General features: G+C 40.6%; 3 protein-coding genes across 5 annotated transcripts; 2 read left to right on the top strand and 1 right to left on the bottom strand.

Moving 5' to 3' along the window:
- The first annotated feature begins 712 nt into the window (after nt 1-712).
- LOC307014505 (spindlin-W-like) lies at nt 713-6,971 on the top strand. 3 transcript variants are annotated; one of them, XM_079642466.1, is made up of 5 exons: nt 713-1,043; nt 1,724-1,762; nt 1,970-2,217; nt 2,389-2,622; nt 3,362-6,971. In XM_079642466.1, exons 2-5 carry the CDS (start codon nt 1,743-1,745, stop codon nt 3,565-3,567), a joined length of 708 nt encoding a protein of 235 aa, XP_079498592.1. In that variant the 5' UTR covers nt 713-1,043; nt 1,724-1,742; the 3' UTR covers nt 3,568-6,971. The 3 variants fall into 3 exon arrangements, with proteins under 3 accessions (XP_079498592.1, XP_079498591.1, XP_079498593.1); XM_079642465.1 differs by having other exon boundaries at nt 715-1,043; nt 1,721-1,762; XM_079642467.1 differs by lacking the exon at nt 1,724-1,762 and having other exon boundaries at nt 717-1,043.
- A 234-nt stretch (nt 6,972-7,205) lies between these two features.
- micos13 (mitochondrial contact site and cristae organizing system subunit 13) lies at nt 7,206-9,679 on the bottom strand. Its single transcript, XM_079642955.1, has 4 exons — nt 9,520-9,679; nt 8,831-8,987; nt 7,994-8,051; nt 7,206-7,728 (listed from the first exon to the last, which is right to left on the bottom strand). Exons 1-4 carry the CDS (start codon nt 9,546-9,548, stop codon nt 7,631-7,633), a joined length of 342 nt encoding a protein of 113 aa, XP_079499081.1. The 5' UTR covers nt 9,549-9,679; the 3' UTR covers nt 7,206-7,630.
- On the top strand, nt 9,055-12,406 carry LOC307014444 (uncharacterized protein). The gene is made up of 2 exons (XM_079642343.1): nt 9,055-9,314; nt 11,683-12,406. The coding sequence occupies exons 1-2, from the start codon at nt 9,299-9,301 to the stop codon at nt 12,387-12,389; spliced, it is 723 nt and encodes a 240-aa protein (XP_079498469.1). The 5' UTR covers nt 9,055-9,298; the 3' UTR covers nt 12,390-12,406.
- The last annotated feature ends 7,380 nt before the right edge of the window (nt 12,407-19,786 follow it).

Below are 19,786 nucleotides of genomic sequence, written 5' to 3' on the forward strand. Positions count from 1 at the left end.
ATTAAAAAAACATACTGGCCTGCAACAAAGTGAAAATGAGTGTAGTCAATCCCACAGCACTACGTTTTGAATTGTCAAACAGTGACACCACCAGGAAATCATGAACTCTGTCATTACAGCTTTAAAAAAAAATGTAGTACTAGAATTAGTAGCCTAATGACAATAGGTTCAGGATATATCATGTTGAATTTGTTAAAAAAAAAAAAGGGCGTATTTCACGAACGTTTTCACAGATAAAGTATGAACACCTCACTTTGAGACATCATTAAAGTCAGTGGCACAGCTGATTTTACCATTGATTTGCCCATGCTCACTAACCCTGCCCTAAATGCTAGGCAAGAGGTCATTGTAGCTGTCTAACGACCCTGTAGATTACTGGAACAATTGTATTGCGGGCATTCAGTTCATAATTCAAGATACATTTAAAATGTGGTCATTACGGCCCTTGCACCATTTCAATACAGTGCAATGTATTTAACATGTGGATCAAACTTGATTTGCTAATTGTTGTGAAAGACCTAAAGTTGCATTTACATGTTAAAGAAAGAGTATGCTTGGCAATACAGTCCAAACACCACATTTTATGCTAATGTTGCTTTTCTAACTTTAAAATCTCCTTAACGTTCTCTGCCCCTTTAAGTCAAATTATTGGCGAGTCTTGCGTCACAGAAAATTCCGACCTCACTCTCCTGCTGTGGTTTGTTGCTGTGTACCTTTTCATGTCTATCATGCGCTATAATACCGTAATGACGCTATTTCCGAAAACACTCGAACGCAGCATGCAGCACAACACCTGTGTAACTCCGGTTGTTAAAAAAAGTCCACATCATTGTCATTAAAACACAATTTCCCAGCGTTCATTGCGCGAGTGTTGCTGTCTTTCTCTGTGGTCGTGGCAACCGAAGGCTCCCTGGGAACTAGAGTCTCGTCTCCGCATCTCCCATTTTCCACAGGTTTCGCGAGATTTACATAGGCGGGCTGGTGTGTGGCAGCATTTCCCTGCCAGACGAACTGAACAATACTGATATGAAATCTGCGTAAAGGTAATGGAGAGATGTTACGTGGGGAGAAAATGGGCTGTAACCACCCAGTTGTTGCTGGTGTGTGATACCTGGTTTCAGGAACACGGGTTTAGCTAGCTGCCTTCACATCTGCATTGAGGGAGAGCTAGCTTTATTGATAACGTACAGTGAGGTGTAGGTGTGTTGGATTAAGTCCAGGACAGGTGGTATACGGCATGCCTTATAACGTGGTTTATAGTACTCACCTCAATATATTGTTCATGTATGCTGCTATTATTCAAGTTATTTACAGTCACATGTAACCGGCTAACGTTGTATACTGTAATATGTCAGCTACAGTGAAATGGCTGACATATTGAAGTTGTGTCTGCCAGATTGTGTTTTAAATCCTTAACGGAGGTGAAGTTGTGTAAGAAATATGACCAAGTCTCGCACCAGATATGACCTCCATGTCTGTGTAGTTAGAGTAAATACCCAGGAAGTTATTCCTGCTTGCTAATCTATTGGCTGCTGCAGTTGTCAGTCTCTGTTGAGCAGCCTGCAGTCTGTCACAGGTTTCTGTAGAGAGGACAGCCTCTTAGCTGGAGCAGAGGCCTTCCTCATGCTGTTATATAGGTTATATACAGGACATAGAGGTATGGCAGCTGTCATACTCTCTCATAATCACTGAAACGTGTCCCTGTCTTTCTCTTTATCAGTAGCCTTTGACTTTCTGGAGGCATGTCCAAGAAAAGAGGCAGGTATGTTGAAACAAAGCTATGTCATCACATGAGGCCATTAATGGTTGTTTTAAAATATAGTTTAACAGTTATTAGAGGTGGTTTTATAACATAATGTAAATGGTAAAAAATCCCACTGCATTCAAATAAACAGCTGTATACAAAACAACAGAGTATTTTTTAATGGCGACAACAGACGCACAGCCCTTAATATTCCTGTTTTCTCAGAAAGCGGAGTAGCGGGGAGCTGAGTGACACATTGACCCCGGATCCCAACAGCATTTTGGGAGTCCGCATTCAGCATAACTGGCGTGAGAAGGGGAACCAGAGCAAATGGAAGGGAACGGTACTGGACAGGCTGAGTGTGAACACTTCTCTCTTCATGGTGAAGTATGACGGCTTCGACTGCGTCTATGGCATCGAGCTGTTCAAGGACGAGAGAGTGTCGAACCTGCAGGTCCTGTCAGAAAAAGTTGGTGAGTTACCACACCTCTCGTTAATCTGCACCGTGTAGTTTTAGACTTATTAACAAAGAGAAACATTTGTCATATAATGAAGATGCTATTCATGTTTACCTGCAGTTTGGTAACAAATCGCCATGTTTCTCACTTTTAATGTTTCCATCGTTTGTGGCTGTGTCTCCAAAGTAAACAACAAGATCAAGATGCCACCAGGGGCGGAGGAGCTGGTGGGCAAAGCTGTGGAGCATCTGTTTGAAAAGGAGGATGGAGAGAAGAACGAGTGGAGAGGCATGGTCCTCTCCAGAGCTCCCATCATGACCAACTGGTATTATATCACTTATGAAAAGGACCCCGTGCTTTATATGTACCAGCTGTGGGACGACTATGCTGACGGAGACCTCAGGATTCTGCCTGAAGCAGGTACTGGGGATTTTTTTTGAACAAAGACCGATTGATACTCAACAAGGCTTTCTTAAGTCTTCAATAACTGTGTCCTAAAGCTTTATAAATCAAGATCTGCTATGTGATGGAAATTCATTTTCTACGTTGGAGGACTGTTTAAACTTATTTGACATGGATAGCATGTGAGTTCATGGTTGTCTTAGAAGTCTGTATTTATCAATAGTATTCATCAAATAATTATACTGGTAATAGTAAACAGGCTAAAGTACATAATTTAAAGTTACGCTTGGAGTTGTGTTTGGAGATAAGAGATATATTGTGTCTGAGGTTGAATGCTATCCAATCTGAATATTGAACACATTTAAAAGCTCATATTGTTTGTTATTTTAAAGATGTGTTGCCATCATTATTTATATTATAGAGATTACATGCTTAAAAGTTATCTAAAAAAAAGTTTAAAGTTGTCTAAAGAGAAATTAAGACTGGAATGGGAAAATTGGGATGTATACTTCTTATGACAGTTATCACATCCTATTATTTTTATGAATAAGATTTTGGGATAGATCTTTTCTAGAATAATAAAGAACTCTTGGTTTTAATCATTTTCAGTGCACATTTTGCTTGAAAAACAAACCACTGTGTGTTGTATCCACTTTGAGATACTTTAAGTAGGCCGTGTTTGGTGAGTTACACACAAGCAAATATCAAACTAACTTGGACTTACTCACATGTAACGCTGTAATGTTTCACTCCTCAGAAAACAAACACCTGTTGCCTGCAGACAGGAAGCCCGGAGAAGAGACGGAGAGTCTGGTGGGGAAACAGGTGGAGTATGTTACTGACAAAGGTGTGAAGAGAACAGGCCTGGTCATCTACCAGGTCCCAGCCAAGCCCTCTGTCTACTATATCAAATATGATGATGACTTTCATATCCATGTCTATGACCTGGTGAAAACCACCTAGGCATAGTGGACACTTGATCTCACTCTCCAGCCTCCCTCCATCTGCGTCTGTTCCACTCATCGTTATAATCTGTTATCCAAAGCCATGGCAGGGTTGAATAGTTCAAACGCTTTATTGTTCAGAAGAAAGTGCAATCTGTTTTTCATATGCACAGCAGAACTGTAGCACCGCTATGCTCGGCTATCGCAAGGAGATGGAGTCAACTTGTTTTTATTGTTGCTGCTCTGCATTTTTATTTAAGGTTGGACAGTTCAGGATGGCCCAACAGCTGCAAAGAGGGCAGTTGATTTCTGCATTTGGTTTTGTTTTTCCTTGAGATGTTCGCTAATCTGTCCTTGGAGTAATTGTCCTTATTAAATCAAAGTGTGACTAAAAAGCTGCTCAAAATATTCCTATGAAGACACTTTTCTTTGGATCTACTAAATAGCTAGTAAGCACGATATACACATTACGTTTGGGATAGACACATTCCACTGAGGCATTTATTCAATGAAATGGGCAGATGAATATGTGTATTGTAATCGTGTAACAATAGTATACAATTATTGTTAATAATGGGAGGAATGGCTGATATCAGCATTGTAAAAGGGGTCCCTTATATTTACAAAAGTCTTTTAGATGAATTATGCTTTGTATAAAGATTCTCCTGCACCGTTGCACCATATTTAGCAAGTTATAAGATACTTTGCACTGGTGGAGAACACACAGTTTGCCAAATTCTCATATCAATTAGATCCCACACAAATCATAAAGTGCCTTCCGGCTTGTCATTTTGCAATATTGTAAATACTATATCTCCACCATCTACGCCCTTATTAAATCTTTGCGTATGAAGGCTGCTATTTGGATTTCATTCAGATGTAAGGACACTGACAGCTTGAGGAAAGTTTTGCAACCATCAGTTTATGAGTGCTGTGTTTTGCTGTTAATGCAGTATCAAATGTTCTTTAAATATTACACACTTCATTGGTTGTATAAGCTCACTGTTGATCTTCGGGGAGCACTTTATTGTATAAAGTTTACATGTTTAGGTTATAGTACGCTATATACAGTTGTGGTCAAAAGTTTACATCCACTTGTAAAGAACATCTATTTCATGAAAGCCTTGACTTTTCAATCATTTCTACAACTCTTATTTTTCTGTGACAGTAATTGGAGCACATACAAAAATCATGACGTTCGGTTCTTTTATTCATTTATAATGGGTTTTCTGAAAATGTGATCAAATCTGCTGGGTCAAAAATATACATACAGCAACATGAATTATCCATTTTTGGGATGCAGACAGTTGTTTTAATCAAATTAACTTTGTGACATGGCCTCTTAACTTCATGTGAGTGATTATAATTGACTATAGCAGGTAACCCATTGAAATAGGGTTCATATGATACAATCGTTAAAATCATCCACATCACTACAATGGAAAGGTCAAAGGAGCCTCAACATGGATCTGAAAAAGTGGATCATTGACTTCAATAAGTCAGGAAAGTCCCTTGTAGCCATTTCAAAGCAGCTACAGGTCCCAAGATCAACTGTTGTTTGTAGGTATAAAGTGCATGGCACAGTTGCGTCACTGCCATGATCAGGAAGGAAACGCAAGCCATCACCTGCTACGGAGAGAAAAATGGTCAGGATGGTCAAGAGTCAACAGAGTACCATTCAAAAGCAGGTCCGCAATGAATTAGAAGCTGCTGGAACACAGGTGTCAGTGTCCACAGTCAAGCGTGTTTTTACATGACTATGGGCTGAGAGGCTGCCGTGCAGGAAGGAAGCGGCACATTGAGGCTCGACTGAAGTTTGCTGCTGATCAAATGGACGAAGAAAAGGCCTTCTGGAGTAAAGCTCTGGGGTCAGAGGAAAGTCAAATGTATCTGTTTGGCCACAATGATCAGAAATATGTTTGGAGGAGAGAAAGTGAGGCCTTTAACACCAACATCGCTATGCCTACCGTCAAGCATGGTGGTGCTACTGTTATGCGCTGAGCGTGTTTTGCCGCCGATGGAACTGGTGCTTTTCCTAAAGTCGATGGAATAATGAAGAAAGGATTACCTCCAAATTATTTAGGAGAACCTAAAATCATCAGCCAGAAGGTTGGGTCTTGGGTGCAGTTGAGTGCTCCAACAGGACAATGACCACAGACACACAAAGAAAGTGGAAAGGATTGGCTAAATCAGGCTAGAATTAAGGTTTTAGAAAAGCTTCCCAAAATCCTGACTTAAACCAGACCAAGAACATGTGGACAGTGCTGAAGAAACAAATCCATGTCAGAAAGCCAACTCATTTAGCTGAAATGCACCAATTGTGTCAAGAGGAGGGGTCAAAGATTCAACCAGAAGCTACCAAAAGCGCCTAATTGAGGTGAAAATGGCCAAGGGACATGTGACCAATTTGTTTAGTTAGTTGTATGTATATTTTTTTAACTCAGCAGATTTGATCACATTTTCAGAAGACTCATTATAAATTCATTAAATAACCAAACTTCATGATTTTTGTTTTGTGACAAAGTAGTATGTGCTCCAATCACTGTCACAGAAAAATAAGAGTTGTAGAAATGATTGAAAAGTCAAGACTGTCATGAAATACATGTTCTTTACAAGTGTATGCAAACTTTTGACCACAACCGTAGTTTCCCCAAAATGCTTTTTCCTTCAGAGAACATGTGGCGGAATAAATGCTTTATATTATACGCATGAAGAAAAAAAGACAAATGTGTTGCAATATGTTCAAATGACAGTATTCAATATGTAAGACTTGTGTAAAATGCCTTGTAATGTTGCTTGTAGTGGTTACTCTCATTTATATACATTTCTCATCCAAACAGCACCAGCTTTTAGTGAAAGGGTTGTTTATTTCCAAGAATTATAACAGGTATATTCAACTGAAAAAATAACAGTGTGTTGACAGTAACTCACTAACTCTGGTTATAGGCTTTATAACTTAGTCTCTTGCCAACATGTATGCTTACAAAATTGGTTTCATCCACACTTTTTCAGTTGCTGAATTGGTCTAGCCCCGTCAGTCTTCTTCAAGTGTATCCCTCAGTTAACTAGTCAATCAGTGGTTTAACTGTTCCTGTTATTTTTAGCTTTCAAAACACTGCATGCATTATCTGATCAGAGTGTCTGGAGATATTTAAACCTTATTTTGACAGTAGGGAAGTGACAATGTGTGGCAGAATAGGTACCGTTAGTTTAACCTACATTAAAAAAAAAAAAGGTTCTCACTGTACATCACCACTAGTGGTGCTGTGTAGTGTTTCTGTGTTGTGTAAAGTGGAGTTACAAATGACTGTAAGCGCTATTCTTTATGCTTTGAATCACCTCCTGTTCCAAGATGTAGCAGCATCAACAGGCAATTTGTGTCGTTATTATTCTGTCATGAGTAATAAAGATTTTTGCACATTTGTCTGGTCTTGTTCTTAAGACACGCTGCCTTGATGTGTGATTGTTTTTGTATTATTTGACTTTAACTATATATTTATTTGTTGTTCCTTTCTTCTCTTTTCTTTTTTCTTCACTATTATCTGTAAAGCATCTTTGAGCACCTGTAAAAGCACTAATAAATTAAATCTATTATTATTTATTATTGATCAACACACAGTATATTCTTTCCTTAATAAATCAAACTAAAGACGTGACTTGTTTTAAGATTGATGTATTTTTTGTGACAACTTTTGAAATTGCATATATATACAATATACAGACATTCTCTTCATAAGATTACTTGGATTGTTTGAGAACAAAGGAGGGTGAAATACTGATTATTAGACAGTATTGAGCAAAATTAATTTGGATGGAATACACAAAATGAAAAAAATAATTTGTTTTTTTAAAATACATTTAGCTTCCAAGCATTATGTACAAAACAACTCAAAACGAATGCCGCTAACATTTAGAGAACCAAAGCACACATTCAGTCTCCACTCCTTATAGCTGAACTGTTTCCTTCTATGTTGGGAGTTTCTTCTTTCCTGGGAGGGGAAACAACTTTTGAAGAAGTAATTTCTCAAGTGCAAAACTCAAAAACATGAATAAATGTCAGGTTGTCCAGGTTGAGGTCCCGTTTACTTCGTCAGGTCTTTCATGTACTGAAAACCTTGACTTGTGTATCCAACTGCGTTTGTTGGCGCCTCTGAAAGAGTTGAAATGGTTTTCCGCACCCCTGCAATACAAATCAATGGTTTGGTTTAGAGATATCGGAAATACATTCAAAGCATTACAGGTATAAACCAATACAACAACAATTATATTGGAGCGATGGTAGTGATGCTTCAATTGATAACAGACCAAATGAAATGCTAACTATATCACTATATCTAAGTCACTGCCACCATTTCAAATGTGGGCATTAAGAACAAATTCATGACGGTATCAGACGTGTTACAATCTCTTCAAAAAAAGGGAACAAGTTTTCTTTCAGTTCTTACCAGAGTTCCACGCCTGAACGGGAGAAAACTCCACTGTAGGTATGGTTGGAAGCTGAGCCTGAGGAGGGGATGAGAAGAGGTCTGTTAGTTTGAAACACCACAGGACTTGCTTACATGAATTGTAAATATGTATACTATATTGCATTTATATGAAATGGTGTAACACCAGTGCAAATAGACAGTGTGCAATCTGAGAGATATTAGTTTGGCTTATGACTCCCAATACTACCTTATACATTATCTTAAAAAATGGTGGGCATGATACTCCAGAATTCCACCAGAATAGGAATATATACTGAAATCATTTGGATATTTTTAAGAATAATTTGACAGTTATCTTCATCTTATGTTTTTTGTTACCGGGCCTTGTACCTGGAAAGTCATTATAGTTTGTTTAATGGGAAAGAATACAAATGAGCTGGTAGATTTGAATGGGTCAGATCAAAGCTTGTTTAAAAATAATCCAAAAAAAACAACACATTTAGTGATTCCATTGGTTTATGATTGTTACTTTTAAATAACTTGGTCTGGTTTGTAGTAAACACAACTGAGAACTTTTAATTGAATGTAACAATACATTATTTTCATCTTGTAAAAGTGAATTAAAATGATGTTTGGGAGGACTGTGAGATGGTAGGACAATAGAATAGAACATAATATCCATGTCTACAAATATAGCATCATCAGCAGTGTTTAAAGTGTTTACCTTTTTAGCTACTGCAGGCACATTTCAAAAACAAATATAGATATAAATGAGTTTGCTTTTTATATTGTCCTATAGTTGCAAGGCCATGCCTACTACCAGCCCATATCATAAGTAGAGGATCTTATCTGTACCTCCAGGCCAAAGTACTTCATCCACTCCTGTACGGCGGGGGGGATCGCAGCCTTGGCCTTCCCCAGGGCCACGGAGCCCTGCTCGCTGCTTCCTAACAGGCCAGAGCCGTAGGCGACGTAGAGAGCTCCTCCTGCAATGGTCACCTTGGTGGCCAGTCTAAACATATGGGGAGAGAGGCAGTCAAGCAACAAACCAAGAAAACCCACCTCAGTATCCTGTCAAATATATGTCAAACAGATGAATAACACGCTTAAAATGTTACCATTAGTGCGGTGCACAGCTTAAAGTGTCTCTGAAGTTGCTGTAGTATTTTGGCTTTTTATAGAACAGTGATGAATAAAGTATCTATCTATAAATAATCAGTTAACTATTCAACGGTTAGCTAGTATCGTTAGCTAGTTATACAACATTAGCTCACGTTGGTGAACGAAGAAGCTTGGTGTGTATAAAGCTACAGTTAAAGTGCAATGTATAACGTTCCAGGTAAGACTATGATAAGCTAAATAGTGATCTATTAAACAGACTAAGCTATCTATCCAGTAATCACAGTGGTTCATGACAGCTGGAAATCTCTCCGGCACACTGAGTTAGCTTTGCGTCACTAAGCTACATGGCTAATGGAGCGGCTAGCACGCCCCACTGCATCAAAAACATAATGGAAATTACGAGTAAAATTACAATTACTTACTTTACTACGGGCAGAATCTTTGCCGCCATGGTCCACAGTGGTGCAGTGTCCTTCAACGCAGGGTTATTCCAGTTACGCCAGAAAAAAGCTTGAATGAAGGCTATGCTGAAGGACAACACTGCGTGTACAAGGGCTGTGTCAATAAAGTTGCCCTTTCAAAAGGCAGCGTTAGTGGTATTTAAGAGCAGCAGATTCGCTCTAATTCTCGTTTTGCATGTATTTCGACTTAAATACCAACTTTGTCACCTTATGTGTTATTTCGCACAAGAAATATTTGAAGCAGATTTTTTTTGAAAGGCGTCTCAAGGAAAATGTCAAATATGTTGTAGTTCTTTATACAGGATTATGAGGAAGCATATCATGAAGTTTAAATTATGTATAAGAAATCTAGTTATTGACCAATAGCCCTTACTTGGCATATTTGCAACACTATTAGTGAGTGGTTCCTGGGTGAAAGTACATACTTAATCTAAAACGAAAATAGTAATAGCTTGTGGATACAAAAGCAAGGGAACGTTTGATCCTTTGAACTTTTGAAAAGCATGAATGCACATATTAATAAAATTGTGTCTTCATTAAATAAAAATGTTTGACTCTACAGAAAGACGTTATATAGATGTACCATTAAGTATCATAATAGGCCTACATCAAATCAGATGTCAGGGGAAACGTTTGGAGTAAAGCAGTAGAAGAATGTAACCATGTGTAGCCGATGTAAGTTAAACTATATTAAAATGAAAATGTCTGTACATTTGAAACAATAAAGCTTATTCAGTTCATTTAAATGACAAAATAAATATAATGGGAAAGAATCCATTGTATCCAGTTTAAGCACTCCGTCACGTTGTCCTTCGGCTCCGCCCACATCGAGTAGAACTAGTTCAACATGTTCAACTTTTATCAGAAAAATAATCTTACCCCTCCTATGCATGTCAAATTGAAGCATGGGCGTAGGAAGCATCCTGAATGCGGGGGGGACATTTTTAACGGGGGGTGTGGGGGTCCCCCACCACGAAAAAAAATATAGATTTCCTGTATTCTGGTTGTTGACAGAGTCACATGTATAGCAATAAACTGGTCATGACGACGAGGTCTTCTTTAGCCTTAACTGGCGTGGTTTATTTTCATATGTGCATTGCACCACTTGACCTGCTCTTCATGAGAGCTAGAGAGAGAGAGATAGAAGGGGAGGGAACAATCCCTTATATCTGATACCTGACGTCAGCTACAATAGCTGCGCCTCCTTACGCCTATAGCGCCCTGTTACTGTGGAACAGTTATAGTGCAGTTACATGCAGACATATTAATACTTACACTTAACACTCCCACTTTTGAATGACGTGTATACTGTACAACTTTTCCAAGAAAAATAACAGTTCAAAACATCAAAAGAACATGGCAGTCAATATTACATAGTAGGCAATATTTTACACACCGAACATGACCCCTGCACATTTTTTCAATTTCAGTTTGGAGACAGGCTTGGTCATAGCGTCTGCAACCATGTCATCTGAAGGACAGTAAACCATGTCATCTTTCCTTCTCTGATGACAAATCTAATGAAGTGATATTTTATATCCACATGTTTACACCTCTCTCGGCACACAGGGTTTCTGGCAAGTGCAATGGTTCCCTGGTTGTCTTCGTAAACAACAGTTTTCTTATATACATAGGTATCCATTCCTTCGAGCAGTTGTTCCAGATAAATACATTCCTGTATTGTCAAGGCTAGAGCCATATATTCGGCTTCACAAGTTGATAGTGCCACTGTGGGCTGTTTCTTTGTTTTCCATGAAACCAGTGAGCTGTCTGTACCCATACTCACACAATACCCTGTGGTACTTCTCCTGTCTGTGGCGTCTGCCGCCCAATCTGCGTCACTATAGGCTTGAAGCCCTAAGCCCTCGCTGCTCTTTCTGTAACAAAGCTGTTTATCTGCTGTACCTTTAAGATAACGGAAAACATGTTTTGCTGTAATCCAGTGCTCTTCTGTGGGATCAGCAAAATGCTGTGATAACTTACTCACTACAAAACATAGGTCAGGGCGAGTACATGTTGTCAAATAAATGAGGCTGCCTACAGCTTTTCTATACATTTTTACATCCGTCAATTTTTGTGCATCCTCATTGTAGTCTAGCTTTTGATCACATGGTGTTTCCCTAGGACGTGAGGCGAGTCGAGACAACGCCAGGAGAGCAACGGGAAGAGAGGACTTCACCTTCGGGGCGCAGACAGCCAGCTGGTCAGCGCAGCAGCAGCAGGCCAAAAGGAAGGGACTGATCGTGGACACAGGTGCGTCGTCCCACATTATCAACGACAGGAACCGATTCAAGAACTTTGACAGCACCTTCGAGCCGGAGAGACACAGCATGGAGCTGGCAGACGGGAAGCGCACTTTCGGGTTGGCGCACGGGAGAGGAGACGCACAGGTATGCCTCATGGACAGTGAGGGACGCCGGTGTACAGTGACGTTGAAGAACGCCCTCTACATACCCTCGTTCCCCCAAGAACTATTTTCTGTCAAATCTGCTACTGCAAATGGTGCCAAGGTGTTCTTCAATGAAGGTAACGATGTTCTTGTGGAGCCTGATGGTACGAGATTTAACATTGAGGTGTACAAGAGAATGTATTATCAACAAACAGAATGTAATGAAAATGATGTGTGTAATGTCAGTCATGATATTCAGACATGGCATGAGATCATGGGTCATTGTAATTACGAGGATATACTGAAGCTGCAGGCGGTAACAGTAGGCATGCACATTAACGGTGAAAAGCATAGACCTAACAAAGAATATGATGTGTACAAAGGGAAGGTTCACTCAAACAAGGAACAGAGGTCCCACAGAAAAAGGAAAGACACCACTTGAGCTAGTTAACACAGATCTAGCCGGTCCAGTAACTAATGAGTCCATAGGTGGCTTTAAATATATGCAGTCTTTCAGAGATGTGTGTACAGGGGCAGTGTTTGTTTACTTTCTCAACAGAGTAGTGAGTGGTGTACCTCAGACCTTTAAAGAGGCCATGATATCCCCTGAATCAGGAAAATGAGGACACACAAAAATTGACGGATGTAAAAATGTATAGAGAAGCTGTAGGCAGCCTCATTTATTTGACAACATGTACTCGCCCTGACCTATGTTTTGTAAGTTATCACAGCATTTTGCTGATCCCACAGAAGAGCAACAGTCCTGTTGGTAAGCTTAACACACTGACCCAAACTTGTGCATCCTGGCTAGATCACACCTTTTTCCTGTCCGTGCTGTATATGGGGTGGTGCCCGTATGCTTGTTAAAACACCGATTTCTGGTGTAAGCTGCTTCTTGGACCGCATAATGCCATAGACTCTTAGGTAAGTTACCGTCTATTAGCTTACACCTAGCCATTTCAAAAAGAGTGCGCCCTTCCCTCTCAGCTATCCCGTTCTGGTGCGGGGAGTAAGGACAGGAAGTTTCGTGTCTGATCTTGTTCCTTCTCAGCAGTGACTGAAACTCTCTATTTGTAAACTCTGTTCCGTTGTCGGACCTAAGGCATTTTACACTGCCATACGGAGCTACATCTGCAAGGAATTTCTCTGTGGCCTGAAGTGCATCACTCTTTGCTTTGAGAAAGTAAACAAACACTGCCCCTGTACACACATCTCTGAAAGACTGCATATATTTAAAGCCACCTATGGACTCATTAGTTACTGGACCGGCTAGATCTGTGTTAACTAGCTCAAGTGGTGTCTTTCCTTTTTCTGTGGGACCTCTGTTCCTTGTTTGAGTGAACCTTCCCTTTGTACACACATCACATTCTTTGTTAGGTCTATGCTTTTCACCGTTAATGTGCATGCCTACTGTTACCGCCTGCAGCTTCAGTATATCCTATAATAATTACAATGACCCATGATCTCATGCCATGTCTGAATATCATGACTGACATTACACACATCATTTTCATTACATTCTGTTTGTAGATAATACATTCTCTTGTACACCTTAATGTTAAATCTCGTACCATCAGGCTCCACAAGAACATCGTTACCTTCATTGAAGAACACCTTGGCACCATTTGCAGTAGCAGATTTGACAGAAAATAGTTCTTGGGGGAACGAGGGTATGTAGAGGGCGTTCTTCAACGTCACTGTACACCGGCGCCCCTCACTGTCTATGAGGCATACCTGTGCGTCTCCTCTCCCGTGCGCCAACCCGAAAGTGCGCTTCCCGTCTGCCAGCTCCATGCTGTGTCTCTCCGGCTCGAAGGTGCTGTCAAAGTTTTTGAATCGGTTCCTGTCGTTGATAATGTGGGACGACGCACCTGTCCCTTCCTTTTGGCCTGCTGCTGCTGCGCTGACCAGCTGGCGTATGCTGTCTGCTGTCTGCGCCCCGAAGGTGAAGTCCTCTCTTCCCGCTGCTCTCCGGGCGTCGTCCACATTTATATACAACAATAAATATTTGTGAGTGCATTGAGAGATATTGTTGTGGAGAGTCATTTATATATAAATCGCAAAATACATTTGTGAATCCTTCTGTGAGCATTTATTAATATTGAGACTGATCTGACTCCATACAGATGTTAAGTTCACCTAGGAATGGTATCATTGACTTAAATGTTCAAATAAATGTTGCCCTTCAGTCTATATTGGTCATATGATGCCCCTTGACTGAAATGTTTCCTGTTCAATATCCCCACTGATTTCCTTGGAATTCTGGGATGAGAGCATGGATGAGAGTCTACATCACAATTTACTCTAAACTCCCTTTCATCACTCACCTCAGCAATGGACCTCTCTCCACTGTGCCTGTATTCTGTCTCTGACTCACTCTCAAGCGCCTAGAGGTCAAGAGAGGTGGTGAAGTGATCATTATTTATTGAGCAATATACTCTTTCACATTGAATCATAACAAGTCATACTGAATGTAAATACAACTGACTCTAAAGTAAGTCCCAGTCTGTGACATTGGACATTTTGAAGACTCAAAGTCCCAAGCAGTAGGTAGAATATTAGCTAGTCTATGTAATGTGCACAGAAAAAAAATAGTTAACTGAATACTGGGATGGAAATTGCCTATAAGCACTCAGTAAAACATAAACACACACAAAAAGCTTCTGAATGATACGAAGTATAATTAAAACATGATGCACATTAACATTTTGAGAGAGAGTACCGAAGTTAAAGAACTCAGAAAATAATCTCTTATCGAACTGAGGCTCCAGTAAAACACACTGACTGCATCTCTACATGGACATCATGGTGTTTACATGAGCACAGAGAGATCGGGTTATTCATGTTCCCTGTTTACATGATAAATACCAGTGTAACGTCCGAGGTGTTAAGGCTTCAATGATACTTCTGTGTAACAAAAACTCAGGAACTTAGTACTTTTTGGAGCGTCCCAGATAGCGCCTCCGTTTATTATTGTACAGTCACCACGCTCTCCTTCACCACACCAGGACAGACTGCGCATGCTCACAACACATGACGTCTCAACCCAATGCTTACACTAGTAACCTGGCATTTCGATGCCTTTTCTCATCTAAACTATTCAGTATTTGTATCTCTCTATCATGACATAAAGACGAAACTCCTCTCCAGAAGTGAGACGCTTTTGCCGCCGCCGCCATCACTGTTAACTGATGAACTGCTACCAGCTGATGACTTACTTTCCTCTTCTTTGACATTTTTTTTCTTATGTCCATGTTGTCTGGGGAGAAAACATATCAAACCAAGAGATCGTCAGCTTTGATTTTCGCTGTATAAACCATTTCCTGAACATTTGATGTGTGCTTACCTCTGCTAGGCATCGCTTCATACAACAGATCCAGGGGCCTCATTTATAAAGGGATATATGCTCAAAAAATGGCGTACGCCAGTTTCTACGCAATATTTGTGATTTATAAAATACTAACTTGACGGGAAAACATGCGGTCCTCCACGCAAACTCTAACCCATGCGTACGCACTAAGCACAAAAACGGGAGGGACGAGAAACTGCGACACCGTTGGCAGAAGGAAGAATGGAGAGAAATATGTGGAAATAATACCATAAATAAAATGTTATAGGTCTATCATTTATCATATATGAAGAATTCATTTTTCAAACTGTTGCGTGAGACATAATTCAGCAAAGTAGTGTAAGTATGCTAACGGTCAGAAAAACACACGACCACTATTGCTCAGAGTTTGGCCTGGAGTAAGAGCCGTTTATTGTTTCTGCGCATGCTCATTAGCATCACCACGTTTCAGGCACATTATGATGATGTCATACACATGAACATAAACATGACTTTGATATTATACAAATATGCTCAACACTCACACTTAGAGACATGTTGATAACTCTCTACAGTGGTACACAGAATCCAAATAAACAAAACAAAAGCTTCTCTAGCAGTTTTCAATTTGTATACCTGCAATTTACATTACTCTCCAAACAAATACCCTTTGAACTTGTCAAATTGTGCCTTTGTCAACGGCTTGGTTAGGACATCTGCTACCATGTCTGCAGTAGGACAATATGTAATAGATATCTTCACCTCAGCATGTGCAGATCGTACAAAATGGTATTTGATGTCTACATGCTTGCTTCTCTGTCTGGATACAGGGTTTTTGGATAGAGCTATGGCTGGCTGGTTGTCCTCGTATATCTTCACTGGTACATGTGGGCTATTATGGTCTACCCCTTTTAATAACTGTACAAGGTACATGCTCTCTTGAGTAGCAGCTGCTAATGCCATGTACTCGGCCTCACAGGTCGATAGCGCCACTGTTGGCTGCTTCCTGCTTTTCCAGGATATAACTGGACCATTTTCAGTTAAGCTGAAACAATATTCAGTTGTGCTTCTCCTATCATTTTGATCGGCTGCCCAATCAGCATCACTGTATCCCTCAAGCTTTAGGCTTTCCACACTTTTCTTGTCATGTAGCTCTTGGTCGATTGTACCCTTTAGATACCTCAACAGTTGTTTTGCTGCAGCCCAATGTAGTTGTTTTGGTTCTGCTAAGTGTTGTGATAGTTTACTCACAATCCAGCTCAGATCAGGTCTAGTACATGTCATAATGTATACCAAGCTACCTACTATCTCTCTGTATCCTGTTGAATCGATAACTTCACCCTCAGTGTCAAAATGTAACTTTTGCTCACATGGAGTTCACCTTGGTTTGCACTCTGACATGCCAAACCTCTCTAGCATCTTTGCTATGTGTCTGTTTTGGCTCATTTTGATCTCCCCCTCACTCTGTGTAAAGTCGATACCTAGGAAGTGTTTAAGTTCCCCCAAATCTTTCATTTTAAACTTCCTCTTCAACATCTCTTTGACATCACTGAGTGAGCCGTTGTTATTGGCAGCTATAAGTAGGTCATCTACCCATATCAATTCTCAGACTCTTTTCTGTAGGCACAATGATCAGCATCATTTTGCACAAACCCATTCTCTGTAAGATGATCATGCAGTAACTTGTTCCAGTTTCGCCCGGATTGCTTTAAACCATTCAATGACTTTTTGAGTTTGCACACAAAGTGTTCCCCTGTTTTAGATTTTGCCTCAAAACTTTCGGGCTGTTCCATATATAACTCGCAGTCTATTGGTGGAGATAAGCTGTCTTCACATCCATTTGGTGTAGGATAAGATCATCCTGTATAGCCACCAGCATCAATGTATACGTACAGAAGTCATATTTGCTGTCAGTGAAAAAGTTTCCTTGTAATCAATTCCATCTACTTGACTATAGCCTTTAGCTACATATCTGGCTTTAAAAATCTCAGATCCGTCTGGGCTTTCCTTTACTGCATACACCCAACGACCTCCCACTGCTTGCTTGCCCTTTGGCAGTGTGGTCAGACTGAAGGTCTCATTCTCTGTTAAAGAGTTCATTTCCTATTTCATTGCATCAGCCCACATTTTTGATTTCTTAGAGCCTACAGCCTGCATGTATGTTTTGGGTACGTCACAAGAAACCCTGTAGAAATAATCTACATTTTCACCTTCATCATTACAATCAGCCTTACACTGATACTCCGTTAAATATTCTGGAGCGTTTCTTTGTCTAGTGGGATAGCGTCATGCACTCTCTCCCTGCTCTCTTTGAGTACCATCTGTCTGGATCTGACTAGCCTCAATATTCTCCTCACTATAGGACTGTACACCCACATTAGGCTCTCTCTGATTCTGGTTCACCATTTTTGTCCCTGCTGGTGTTGTGGGAATAGTTTCTCCATAAGTGTCAAAATCCACATTATGATTTGTCTGAGTCTGACTATCTGCGCTACTCTTTGTGATACATTTTACCAGCCTATGTTTCAGGACTTTCCCTGTCTCATGATAAAATACTTGGAATGCTGGGCTATATTTGTCGTATCCTACAAAAATCCTATCCTTTGCACATCTAGAATCTAGCTTCTTCTTATCCTGCTTATACCCGTAGCATTCAGAGCCAAATATTTTCATGTTGGACAAGTCGGGTGTTTTGCCAGTAAAAACACGGTATGGTGTCTACTCTAGACGCTTACAGTAACACCTGTTACGTATCTGTGCTGCTGTTTGTACAGCATATGTCCATAACTGCTTTGGGAGGTTACTCTCTAATAGCATGCATCGTGACATCTCAAATAAGGTCCTCCAACCTCTCTCTGCAGTACCGTTCTGGTGAGGCGAGTATGGGGTACTTGTCTTGCCTTATCCCTTAAATCCTAAGTAAAGTTTGAAACTCATGCCCGGTAAATTCAGTACCGTTGTCAGATCTTATGCACTTAATGTGTCCATATGGAGCAGTATCCGCTATGTATTTTTTAGTAGCTTTTGCTGTATCACTCTTTGCTTTGATAAAGTAGGGAAAAATCATCCCACTATAGTCATCAGTAAATGCTATTGCATATCTGTACCCGTCTTTATCTGCTGGTTCTACTGGACCGCATAGCTCTGTATGTACTAGCTCTAGTACTGTCTTAGCTTCTGCATCTGCCTGCCTGTTTCTGTTTTGAGTACATTTTCCCCGCGTACATATTTCACAGTTATGGTTAGACATGTCATGTTTCCCTTTGATCGACATACCTTTAACCACTTTCTCAAGTTTAGACACATCCTCAAAATTACAATGACCAAGTATTCTATGCCATGTCTGGATGTCATGACAACCATTACAAACATCATCAGTATTTTCATCCTCTACTGTGCTAAGGTAATATAGCCTACCATACACATCCATTTTAAACTTAGTACCATTTTTGATGAATCAGCCAATCATCACCGTCCTTGAAGCGGACCTCAGCTCCGCTGGCTGTCGCTGCTTTCACAGAGAAAATGTCCTGTGGAAAAGATGGGATGTAAAGCGCTCGTTTGAGCCTCGTTTTCACTTGCCGTCCCTCGCTGTCGAGCAGAACAACTTCGGCTTCTACTCTCATCTTCGCCCATTTCGGTCGTTTTCGTTCAATCTGCCAGCTCTATCACATGGTCCTCGGGTCTAAAGCTCTTATCGATTGTCTTAAACTTTGCCGGGTCATTAATCATGTGTGTCGTGGCACCACAGTCAACCATAAGACCTCTCTTATTTCCCACTTGATTTTGACAGTCACTTATTTTGGAAAAGAATGATGAACCGGTATCATCCTCCGTGTCTCCGTCTGCCTTCTTCACCTGATCACGGCCCAGCCCTCTGCCTCGGCCTCTTCCTCGGTGTGGCGTGTCCCACCGTCGATCCTCTCGCCTCGCTTGGATCTCGTTAGGGCATGTCCTAGCCATATGCCCCATATTTCCGCATGTGTAGCATTCAGTGTCAGCTAAGTCCATCTTCTTCCCTCTTCCACGTCTTCGTGTCCTCGTCCCGCTAGTCCTCATAACGCCGTACTCATCCGCATTCATGTCACTCGTCCTATATTTGTCAGTGCTCTCATAGCTCCATAGTTTAGCTTTGAACTCACCGAACGTTAGATGGTCGTTGGTTTGAGTGACGTGCACGACAAACGGGTTGAATGAGTCCGGTAACCCCTTCACTACCATGGCAATCTGCAACCCGTCACTGATATTTTCTTCGGCCCTTCTCAAAGACGTGAATATAGTCTCCGCTCGAATAATATAATCAGTAACGGTCTCGTTGCTTGCTTTGTGGAGAGAAGAGAGTTCACAGTACAGGCTCACGACTCGTGGTTTGTCCTTTCCCGCGTAGTGCTCTCGGAGTATTGCCAACGCTTTTCTTCCATGGCGTTTCGCGTCTCTCATTATAAGTGATAAACTCTTATTATCTAGACACTGGACTAATTCAGCATATGCCTCTGCATTCTTTGTTGCGT

The sequence above is a fragment of the Notothenia rossii genome (assembly GCF_949606895.1).
Source record: "Notothenia rossii genome assembly, chromosome: 1".
NCBI lineage: Eukaryota > Metazoa > Chordata > Actinopteri > Perciformes > Nototheniidae > Notothenia > Notothenia rossii.

Coding starts and splice junctions, on each gene's coding strand:
- LOC307014505 (XM_079642466.1), top strand. CDS start 1,743: ATGTCCAAGAAAAGAGGCAG. Junction 2,218..2,388: donor GGTCCTGTCAGAAAAAGTTG/GTGAGTTACCAC, acceptor GTGTCTCCAAAG/TAAACAACAAGATCAAGATG. Junction 2,623..3,361: donor CAGGATTCTGCCTGAAGCAG/GTACTGGGGATT, acceptor TTCACTCCTCAG/AAAACAAACACCTGTTGCCT.
- micos13 (XM_079642955.1), bottom strand. CDS start 9,548: ATGGCGGCAAAGATTCTGCCCGTAGTAAA. Junction 8,052..8,830: donor TGAAGTACTTTGGCCTGGAG/GTACAGATAAGA, acceptor TCCCCTCCTCAG/GCTCAGCTTCCAACCATACC. Junction 7,729..7,993: donor CGTTCAGGCGTGGAACTCTG/GTAAGAACTGAA, acceptor TTTGTATTGCAG/GGGTGCGGAAAACCATTTCA.